A 12,298-nucleotide genomic window follows, 5' to 3' on the forward strand; every position below is an offset into this window, starting at 1 on the left:
CATGAGAAACAACGAAGCAAACACCAGACCCTTCCTTTGCCGAAGATGCAACAAGGACCATAGAGGCAAGGACTGCCTGGGAAACCCCGGGCGATGCTTCAACTGTAGGGGAGAAGGACACAAGTCCTTCCAGTGCACTCAACCCCCGAACTCGCGCCCTACAATCATTTGCCAACACGGGGGAGCAAACAATCACGGGAATTACGGTGCTCCTGGAAAAGTATTCGTCATGAGCCGCACTTAGGCTGATCTTGAAAATGACGGCAACTTCGAGGAAGAAAATGTGGCCTCGGGAGACGAGGACCCCGCAAATCAATAGAAAGAAAATCAGGGAGAAGAATTCTGCTTAGGATGATCAGTGAACCCCTGTAAACCAGCCTCGTAGTGAAACCACTTGTTTAGTTTAGTTATTTAGAAATTTTTATAAATAAAAGACAAAGTCAATTAAATTAGCATAAAAAGAAGGACTAAACATCCCCCATAAACCCACGAGTCGCAAAATCCACACACAATGGAGGCGAAAGTTCAACAAGGAGGACCAGTCAAACCTCTTACCACTTTGGGTCAAAAGAAGGATAGGAAAAGATCCAAAAGGATGCACAACAAAGAAGACTAATTTTATTAATGGGAATGGAACCTTGGACCTCTCACTTACAAGATCAAAATCTTAACCACTAAGCTATGAGTGTTTTTTTACAACCTCAAGGGAACACTCCCTTCTTAAACCGCTCAAAATCCCTAAAACCCACAAAATCCCCAAATCAAAAACCCTTCTTCTTCCTCCTCCCTCACACACACACTCTCTCTCTCTCTCCCCCTCTCCAGGCCGCCGGCACCACCCGAACACCACAGCAGCTCACCCCGCCAGCGACCGCCACCAACAAACCGCCGACAACCACCCGGTCAACACCACCGTCGTGCGCCTGCCGTCGCCGCCCCGGAAGCCACCCGTCGCTCGCCCGGCCGCACCCCACTGCCGCACATCGCCGCACGATGCCTTCAAGCCCGCCTAGGCCTGCCGCCTTCGCCTTCGAGCAGGAACACCACCAGAGTAAAGCCACACCGCCGGAGCTTCACAGAGCCTCACCGGAAAAACATCGCCGGAAAAACACCACCTTGGAAAAACTCGCAATGCCGAAGAAGCCTGTTGGTATCCGAACCCCGGAGTGGAACAACGACGACTACACGGTGATAGGAGGTAAAGCCCACGAACCCGACCAATTCTCTCCGGAGTTGGTCGATATGCTTAATTTCCAAGGGCTTTTAGATACCTATCTCACAATCAAAGGAGATATGTACCCCGAGTTGGTGAAGGAATTCTATCGCCACTTGATAGCCATCAAATGGGGGGACAAGTTGGAAGTCACCTCCAAGGTCCAGGGCAAAGAAATAGTGCTCTCCGAAGGCCACTTGGCCAAACTCCTGAAACTGACCACCACGGGTGTATCAGACTATGACCGGAAGGCATAGTATCGGTACCCAAGACACGGGATACAAGGATTACCTCAGGTACCTACTAGGGAAGGAAGATGGCTTCACCTCGGCCACCCGGCCAAACAGGAAATGGCTAACCGCCGAACAGAAGTTGCTAGTCATGATTGTAACTGACAGCTTGTTGCCCACGAACAACAAGAGCAAAGACATGGGGAGCTTAGAGTGCACCTTTGCCTACTTTCTGAAACACAAGGTCAAGTTCAACCTACCCGCCCTTATGCTAAAACACATGGAATTTTGCAAGTCTAGCAACCGGTTTAGTCTACCCTGCGGGATGATCCTAAGTTGGATCATGGAAAGAAAATGGGTGGACCTAAGCCACACGGAAACCAAACCCGTAAGCGGGATGATTTCAATGCCCAGAACCTCCGCTGCAACGACATCTACCATATCGGAGAGGGACAATACATCACCCTCGAGGAAGTTTGTCTAAAGCCCACGGGAGAACGGTGAGAGTTGGTTGATCAGTTAGAAATCTCCAACAAGAAACTGAGACGGGCAATGCAAGAATGTGGGGAACAAGAAGAACAAGAGGAACAGGAGGAAGATAGCGAGCCTAACCCACCTGCACCCGCACAAGGGAGAGGGAATCTAGAAGGCCAAGATGAAAGATCCGTCAATGAGCGCATCCTCGCGCAACTCACCCGGCAAAACCCATGGATGAAAGATTCTCATCCCTAATCCACGCGAAGCACGCATTAGATCGGAGAGTGGCGGCAATCGAGGCCATGTTGGGCACACGCGGGGCATCTAGCTCGGGAGCAGGAAACAAAGGTAGACCCAAACTTTCCAAACACCACATCACCAAGCTCCACTCTACCCCCAGCAAATCGACATGTGGAGCCGCATTTCCTAATCAGGAGGGCAAAATACGTAACGTCCAGGGGTGAAAGAATGGATCCACGCACCGGCTTCGGGGAAGAAGCCTCTTGTAAGGGGGGGAGGGTGTAACACCCCGTGTTACGACCTCTAACCCTAACTAATTATTTAAATACTTACCCTTAAAAGAGAATTAAATACCCTTAATTAATTAGGAAGGGTCCACCATAGACCATGGACCCTTATCCCTAAACCAAACCCTTAGTCCTATAAGGAATAGAATTAGTAAATCCATACCATTCAGACCCTAATTAGGACTCTTAGATATATATAAGGACATAGGAGGCACCTAGAATTCACACCACAATAGATTCCACCACACAAGAATTCCCAAGAATCCCCCTATCACCAAACGTAGGAGAAATCAAGAAGAGGAGGTCTTAGAGAAAGAACCTTAGTAGCCAAGGATTCTAATTAAGGCTAAGAGGTAACCCATGTCTCAACAAAACCTATTTTCATTGCTATAATCTTCTTCTTTGGCTCCATTGATATGCAATTCTATGGTTGTGTCTTGATAAAGCTTTTACGATGATTATGATATAATCTTGATGTTTATGAGATGATCTTATATGTTGATCTTGATAATCTTGATGATTATGAGGGAATCTTGATAATTGTGTGTTGATCTTGATATTCTTGATTTTAAGGATAAAGTTATGATCTTGTGATTTAAATGTGATTAGAGCCCTAGGTTAAATCATGGATTTCGTATTGTGATATTCTTGGTATATTTGGGTGGGATTTTGTTTGTTCGGGTATTGAGTCTTGTTTATGTCTAGAAGTCATGTTAGGATGTATTTAACGTGTTTCTTGGTTTTAATCCATTGCTTGATTACGTGGTATTGTCGTTTGTGTTTAAATGTTTCTGGACATGGTTTCGGGTTCCACGAAAGATCCCGGGACTAAAATATTGCAAAAGAGTCAGTGGGGGGTAGGGGAACCCGCCAAATCCTCGATTAGTGTTTAGATTTACGGGGTGTCACATCCTCTCTCCCTAACAAGAAGCTTCGTCCCCGAAGCTTGGGCACGATGATTTCAATCAAAGGGTAGCAACGAATCAAAAATGTGACAAAAAAGAAGCAAAATACCACTAAACAAGGCTTCAAAAATCAAAAGGTGTAAGGTTTTCAAGAATCAAGAAATGCAAGGTTTCAATAGTCACAAAAAAAAAGGCTTCTCAAGCAACACAATTACTAACACAACTTTAAGGACAGCTAGTACCCTTCTACGCCAATCCTAAACCAAGAACAAACTAGGCTCGAACAACGCAAAGCAACTAAACCAACTTCACAAACAACAAGCTAACAACCAATGCAAACAAGAGAGCACAACTAAGCACACAACTCAACAAGCAACAACTACCAACTGGCAAACACCCAAACAAGAAAAGAAAAACGCGCTTACCCCAAACTCCGGCCTAGGAGGAATCATCCTCCGAATCCTCGGCATCTTCGTCTGAATCTTCCTCGGCTCCACCACGGCTAGAACTAGCTTCCGACCTATCCAGCCTCTGGTTAACGGTGACAAACTAAGCCTTCATGAAAGAGAAGCCTTCCTCAATCATCTGATTCTGCAATCGAAGGAGGGTCACCACACGCTCCTCGTGGGTCATGGCATCATGCTCATTCTTGGTCCTCACTTCCTTCCTCCTTACGTTCTCTTTGCTCTCGGAGTCACTTTCCTCGGCTTCCTCTGCTTCTCCCCCTTCTTCTTCTTCTTCTCCTCCCTCTTCTTCACCTTCATCCTTAGCGTCCCCACCCAAACTCTGCACCACTTGATTCAACTTCCCAACTGGGATCTCAAGCTCTTCAACTAAAGAACTCCTCATGGCAGGGTCTTTCCTTGTGACTTCTTCAAGAGTGATGTAGTCCCCATCATCCAACTGAAACAGATTACAACTTCGGAGATTTGTGGCATCTAGAACCATCTTGCCCACCGGCTTGGGCACACAACCTTCAACACTCACCCCTTTCCTAACAAAGATCCAACTTAAAACCATGCCATAAGGTAAGCTCTTCCGGTTATGATTTCTACAGTAAACCATATGTTGCAACATCAACGAAGGCAAGTTGAACTTCACTTTGTATTTTAGGCAAAAAGCAAAGGTGCACTCCAATTTACCAGCAAGCGACTCTTATTAATGTTAGGCAACAGACAATCAGAAACAAACATTACCAAAATCTTTTGCTTGGCAGAAAGCCATTTCCTCTCTGGCCTTGTGGCCTGGGTGAAACCACCAGTCCTTCCCAACAGATACCTCAAGAAATTCTGATAACTCATGCTATTCGTCTCAATCCAAGAGTCACCATTGTACTGTGAGACTCCCGTAATTGTCAAACTCAAAAGTTGAGTCAACCGTTTCTCGGTCAAAGAAATTTTCACACCTCCCACCTTTGAGTTAATTTCCAATTTCCCTCCGTCTTTGGTCACATTCATGTGACGGTAAAGTTCTTTTACCAAACTCGGGTAAGTCTCGGTCCTAATCGCGAGATACCCATCCAACAAACCTTGGTAATTCAACAACTCCAACAAAGAACTTGAAAAAGAGTCGGGATCAAAAGCTTTACCTTCCAAAACTGAGTAATGGGCGTCCACCCATTCCATTCTTCTTGCGGTTTTAGACCTTCTAGGCATGATTTGAGATGTCTAAGACCAAGGTAGACCCAAACTTCTTCTTCTTTTATTTTCGTTTTCTTCTCTTCCTTCTCGGCTTCTCGGCTGTGATTCCGGCGGAACAGCGGCGAGGTGACGAGCTTCCGGCGGTTGTTGGCGACGACGGTTGACGGCGATGAGGAGCGGCGAGTGGCTGGAGGCCGAAGGCGGAAGGGATGCGACGTGCAGGGGGTGGGTTCGGCTGCTGCTACTCACGGGTAGTGGGAGAAAAAAAAAAGAGGGAAGGGTTTTGGGGAAAATTTGGGAAAATAAGATTTTAATTTGCGGATTTTTGGGTAGGTTGAAAATAAAAGGTTAAAAGGAATTTTTATGGGATAAACACAATTGGTCTAGATGGTTTAAGGGTTGTTTAAAAAACTTGGAAACTTGGGTTCAAAACTTGTTAGTTACAAATTAAATTCCCTTTAGCTTTTTAGGCTCAACTTTTAGAGGTGCCCTAACAATTGACCATTCTAAGCTTTAAGGTAATGGTTTAGGCTTAGGTGACACAAAGGGGTGAGGTCTTAATTACATGTATACCCATAAAACTTCGAAATCAAAACTAAAGTTAAGCACTCAAAAGGGACAAGCAGATTACCAAGGAAAAATAAAAATAAAATTTACTCAAAAAGATGACAAGGAGGATCGCACAAAAGGCACAAGAACAACACGAAAAAGGTACTCTCACAAGTTAAAAGGTAGGCTCAAGAAGGTTACCTGCAGGCTCCTCCTCCACTAAACCCTCGGTCTCGGCCTGTGACCGGCTCATCATGAACACCCTGCCGGAAGGCTTTGTCCCTGCCATACCTCGACCAGAACTACCTCGCAAAGGTCCACAGGATCTCGTGCTAGGTGGCAAGGTTCTCTGGTTGAATTGGTGATAGCACTCAAAAGCTTTGTGGCCCCTTTCCCCACACTTATAGCACTGAAGCGCGTTCCCTTGGCAATCCTTCCCAATGTGGTCCTTCCCACATCTCTTACATCCAAAAGGCCTCTCTTTTTCCCCACTATCGGCCCGAGTCGATCCTTGAGGCTGAAGAGGTGCGGGTCTGGCTCTGAAGTCTTGCCTTGGCCTCTTGAAACTGTGAGATCCACTTCCTTCGATTCTCTTCTTGGTGAACTCAAAAGATCCCCTTTGAAGTTGTTGCAATCGATATAGGTCTGCTGCGCTCAGGTAGGCCTCATTCAGCGTCCTAGGCTTGGTAACCGTCAAAGCTTTCCGGACTTCGTAGTTGAGTCCCGCCACAAACTTCTCCACCTTTGCCAGCTCGGTGGGAACCAACATCCGTGCAAAGCGGGCTAGCTCGAGGAAGCGCTTGTGGTATTCCACCACAAATGACGACCCTTGTTGAAGATGCAAGAACTCTTCGTACATGGCCGATCTCACGTGGGATGGGTAGAACCTCTCTCTTAACTTGTCCTTCAAGGCTGACCAGCCGAATCCAGGCTCCCCTTGGCACGCTGGGCCTTCGTGCACCCACCAAAGGTCGGCCTCGTGGCTAAAGTAGAACGAAGCCAACTCGACGCGGCGATCTTCTAGGCAACCCACAACCGCAAAGATCTTATCCAGGGACCTGATCCATTCTTCGAGCAGCACAGGGTCTTCTTCTCCAGCAAAGACGGGCGGCCTATGCCCCGAAACTAAGCGTCCCATATCTCGATTCCCGGCAGGTGGCGGCGGAGGAGGGTTGTTGTTGAGCAAGAGGGCGTCACTCAGCGTCTGCATCGTTTGAGTCAGATGTTGTAGATTCTGAGCCAACTACTCGTTGGTTGGCGTCTCTGGGTTACGGGCACGATGACGAGGCGGAGCCTTAGCGAGATTCTATAGAAACAACACGACACGGTAGGCACAAGAAAACTGCGCACCCTTACCCGGTGCTAAAGACGAGATGCTAAACAGAAACAAAGGAATAAACACAACAAACAACTCACCGCGCGTCTTAGTAATCCTAAGTCCTAAACACTTAGGTACTTAAAGGTCAACTTATGGTCTCAACTCACACTTAACTTCTTAAAGTTCAACTCTTAACATCCTAGGCTCTGATACCAAGGAAACTTGGATTAATTCTTCAATTAATCCTCGATTAGTGTTTAGATTTACGGGGTGTCACACATAATGCACTGACAATGAACAGATTTCTCAATCACACTAAGTTCAACCGCTAAAGTGTTGTCCTATATTATTATTATTATTATTATTATTATTATTATTATTATTATTATTATTATTATTATTATTATTATTATTATTATTATTATTATTATTATTATTACATTCATTAGGTGCAAATTAAATCCAAACTAAGCCTGAAAAAGGCTTGATTCAGGCCTAAACTCGTGTACGTTGGCACATGCGGGCATGAAATGTCATGTCTAGCAACCAGATTTGTTCTCGGTTTTAGGATCAAATTCATCAGTTACGGAATTAATTAATTCCAATTTTAATTTTGAATTTAAACCCCAAGTAATGGCGTGTTGTTTCAGGAGTTACAAAGGTGTTTTGAATGCCACCATTGAATGCTGTTATGTACTCCATCTCCTATATAAGAGTATTGTAGGGACAGTAGGTTTTTTACGAACAAGAGACACAACACACGCAACTGATTTTCTTCTCTCCAAAAACTCTACTCCTACTCTATTCTTGTCTTCTGTGTTCTGCCCGTGCTCTTGTTCGTCGGGTTCTTCATTTGGGTGCTCAAACGGTGAACCGTAGTACGTTTTATCCTAGAAAATCTAGGTTACAATGCTCCTAGCACTTTTGGGTGGTAGCAAATAAGGTTTGAAAGAAAGAGTGTTTCGCTCGACTCGTACTAACCACTCTCCTTCATCTTTGATCTTCTTCTTTCGGTTTTGAAATTATGCTCCAAGCAAAAAATCCTTGTACTATATTTTGTATATAGTTGTTGGTTGGAATTATAATATGGAGGATTATAAATTCCATTTTGGTTTATATATATATATATATATATATATATATATATATATATATATAGGGGAGGCTTCAAGTGAGAACCCTTTGTTAGGTAGGAACTTAAGAACTAATCTAAACCATTAAAATTTACACAATCAACGATCTATATACAGTAATCATTATTATGTAGAGCTTCAACATAATTAATTAAAAAGGATAATACTGTAATTTTGTCTAGGCTCTAATAATAAACTAATATTATATTTGAATTGATTCTAAGATTTTAGGATGGGAAGGAGTTCAATTGGTCTGGGAGTCTGCAATCGGCTACTCTGTCCAATGTCTACTGCCCTCCAGCGATCGCGAAATTCTGGTGGTCGTGCGCATTTGGAAACTGTCGACAATACGCGTGTGCTGCTGTAGGATGGCTAGTGAAGACCACGTAGGTAAGATTAATATTTCACTTGCTATGTCTGTGCGTTTTTCAATTTGTGATTCATTTAGATTCATCCATGCATAGTGCTAGGTTAAAGCCTGCAATTACATGAATGGTTCATTATTACACTGCTGCGCGTGACCCCATAATTGCATGAGTTTAGATATTTTGTGTGCACACACCTGTGTTGGTAGATGTGTTGAACATAGACTAATTATGCTTAGAATGCACGCACCACGCCACTGATGTGCACAACCTGTACTGGTTAGCCTAGGTTGTGTGCACACGCAACCCAGGGTAAGTGCACATAACAAATCACGTGTACGAAGAATAAATGCATCCTTCTACACATCCCAATCTCCCTATACATGATTACCGTGAGTGAACCTATGTGGTAATGAATGTGCCAGATAAGCTACAGAAACTGTGAGGGAGTGCACATTTGTTATAATGTTTGTGCCACACTACTTAACCATATACTGAGTAAATAATTTTACAATGCTCCACAGGTCATGACGGCTCATCAGGGAGTTCAACCGGGTGTTTGATGAATATTTCACCAGGTTCAACGAAGTATTGGACTCCAGAGTGTGAAGAGTAAGTCTTTGGTTGTGCAACGGTTCTCATGTTATAAAACATGGCAGTGTGCACCTGGAGTAAACTGAGCGTGCCATAATGTATGACTTTGTTGTGTGCACATTCAGAGTGCATTAAGTGCACGAGGGAAAGAATGACATTGGCGTGAGCACTTAGTTATTAGTGTGTGTGTGTGTATATATATATATATATATATATATATATATATATATATATATATATATATATATATATATATATATATAATCATATGACATCTGAGTAAGCAATTAAACCAAAAAACTACAAGACCATATGACCACATAACTACAACTTAAGGGGGAAAAATTGTAAGAATAATTGGTAAACAGCTGTATGTGCATTGTCGTCAAACTTTGTGTGCATATACAGCGTGCACAGTGTGCATGTGTAAACTTAAATTAACCCCTCATGTGCACATAGGTAAAAACTATCATGAAACCGGGGTTACTACATATCAAACTGAATACCGATAAATTACTTATCAACTAGCTACAAATAATCACATGTACTTAGCTTTGTTCTACGACATCACGATATTGAATTGTAGTTTGAATAAATGATATAGTATAGGGCAGTGTGGCACCTAGGATAAACTGAGCGTGCCATAATGTATGACTTGGTCGTGTGCACATACAAAGTGCATTGGGTGCACAAGGGTTAGAATGACATTAGCGTGAGCACTTAGTTATCAGTGTGTGTGCATATGTGCATGTATAATCATATGACATCTGAGTTAGTAATTAGACCAAAAACTTACATGACGTTCAGAGTGAGAGCGTCATGAAAGGGGAATCCGAATTTGCTGTGCACTTATGTTAGTAGATTAGGGTGTGCAATTGGGTTAAACTGTGTGCACTTAGGGTACACTGTGTGTGCCATGGCACTAACTAAAGTTAGTGTGCACATGGGCTACACCATGCATGTGTGCCATAATGTGAAGAATTTGTGTGTCCATGAATAGACGTGCAATTAGGTTGATCTATGTGTGCCATGACGCTAAAGAATGCTAATAGTTTGAATTCACGGAAACCAGGGTGATATTATACACATCTGTGTGCACCTGTGTAAAATTGTCTATGCCATAACGTCCATATTGGTGTGTGGCTGAGAAGACGAAACTCAAATAGGTGTGCACCTTGTGTGCCATAATGTGTACAATTAGTATGTCTTGATTATAGTATGGGTTTTCAAAATAAAAAAGACCAGATAGAACATAAAACTCCCTTGGATAAAATCTCAATCATGATAAACATGAAACATGAAAGTACATAAATGAACTTAATAACAGAACTAATCAACTAGTTGAAATGAGCACATGTAGCTAACGTTGTTAATCCGCGTCATGGTATTCAACTACGCTATGGATGTTCTTGGAATGGTGTATGTTAAAATCAATTGTCAAAATCTGACGCATATAAGTATCCACAACAAATCAAGGCCCCTATATCACCCTTCTGCAAACCACAATCCCATTGATTAATTGATTGCCCCAAGAAGCTAAGGTCCCCATGTGCCGCATCGCAATGACGCCACAATCCACTTTGTTACGTGCATCACGCCATCAACACGCTTCTAGGAATAAGCTTTCGTACAATCGCCCCACACCGTTCATCAACCACATCATCAAGGAACACAGACAAGAAATCTTTCTGGCAAAGGCGTAAAATGATAGAAAACATTAAGAAATGCCAAAAAAAAAACAGATTCAAACATTAGGGACATAAATATTGGGTGAAAAGATGGAAAATAGATACCTGTGCACATAGGCAAAATGATGTGTCATAAAGTGCAACAACACTAATCAGCAGGAAAACACACAAACCAGGATGATGAGATATCAAGTGTGTGCACATTGGTTAACATGTCTGTGCCAAACCGTGCAGACATAATTCTATAATTACAACTTGCTAAACAAATCAGCTGCGTGTGCACATAGGCAGAACAGTGTGTGCAATAATATGCAACAATACTGTTCATCAGGAATATACACAAACCAGGATGATGCGATATCTAATGTGTGCACATTGGTTAACCTGTGTGTTCCAAACAGTGCAGACTTAATTTCTATAAGTACAACTGCTAAACAAGTTTGAATGCATATGTAGTCATGCGTGTGTGCCATCATGCGAAACTATACTCACGTAAACTAAAAAAAAACACGAGAAATTACTAAAATAAGCAAGAATCGAAAAAGCAATAAATAAATAAATGGCATAGCAGCGTCGACGACCAGAACACCAAACCAACACAACTAGACACCCACCCCCAGAATCGGTGAAAACCAAAATCAAATTAAAAAGAAAAAAGAAAAACGCCGGCAAATTGTGCAACTATAGGTAAAAACGCAAAGAAAAAACAACTAAAGTTGAAAAACATCTGCGTGTGCACATAGGCAAAATGGTGTGTGCCATAATGTGCAACAATACTAATTAGCAGGAAAATGCGCAAACCAGGATGCTGTGATATACTTTATTACTTAACATTTGCAAGCAACTTGTGCCCATGTACTAACACCACTACCGCCGACAATTACCCACAGGAAAAATACAAGCTCGACAACCCCATAGTCACAACAACACACCAACAATTGCACACAAACACTAGTACGATGCACAACCAAGTCATAACATATGCACACACCGCACCACTACCCCCCACCTATCCCTATGTCGGAAAAAACACAAAATCAACGTCCCCGTAGCCCTCAACAACCACAGACCGTATACAACTACACACACTCCTCGAATAGACGACAACAAAATCATAACAAAAAAAAAAAAAAAAAAATAAAACAAGCAAAAAAATGCAAAGGAAAATCTCAAAATAAAATAAAATTTACAGCCTTCATTCTCTATTCCTTGTTCTTTTACTGCACTATCTGTCTGTAAAATTTTGACCACTAATGTATTAAAAAAATAGTTCTTCAACTGAATTTGGCATTCATTTACCAGGACATGGAATCCATAGTAGAAACCATGGTGCAACAACTTTTATCAAAAGAAATCCTTTACGAGCCTAGGAAAGAAATCAAAGAAAGGTATTCTAAATGGTTAGAAGAAAATAAAGCTAAACTAACCAATGAGGAGTACAACCGTTACAACCACCGCACAAATAGTGGAGTACAAACGGACGAAGAATGGTGGAAGAGGCGATGAAGCGAGCATGGTGGTGAAAGATGGCGGTCGCCGGACAACGGATGTAGTGGCGACACGGCATGAATCGGATTGAGTATAGAAGTAGCGAAAGTGGAGGAGTCTCATTCAATTCAAAATTGACGTCTTGCTTGAGGAAACAGAAGCAGCCTATGC

The 12,298-nt window shown here is 42.7% G+C and overlaps 1 protein-coding gene across 1 annotated transcript; it reads right to left on the bottom strand.

The window, feature by feature from the left end:
* Nucleotides 1-5,716: 5,716 nt before the first annotated feature.
* Nucleotides 5,717-6,751, bottom strand: LOC109189304. Its single transcript, XM_019340097.1, has one exon. It carries the CDS (start codon nt 6,749-6,751, stop codon nt 5,717-5,719), a length of 1,035 nt encoding a protein of 344 aa, XP_019195642.1.
* Nucleotides 6,752-12,298: the final 5,547 nt, after the last annotated feature.

The sequence above is a fragment of the Ipomoea nil genome, unplaced genomic scaffold (genome assembly GCF_001879475.1).
Source record: "Ipomoea nil cultivar Tokyo-kokei standard unplaced genomic scaffold, Asagao_1.1 scaffold1525, whole genome shotgun sequence".
NCBI classification, from domain to species: Eukaryota; Viridiplantae; Streptophyta; class Magnoliopsida; order Solanales; family Convolvulaceae; genus Ipomoea; species Ipomoea nil.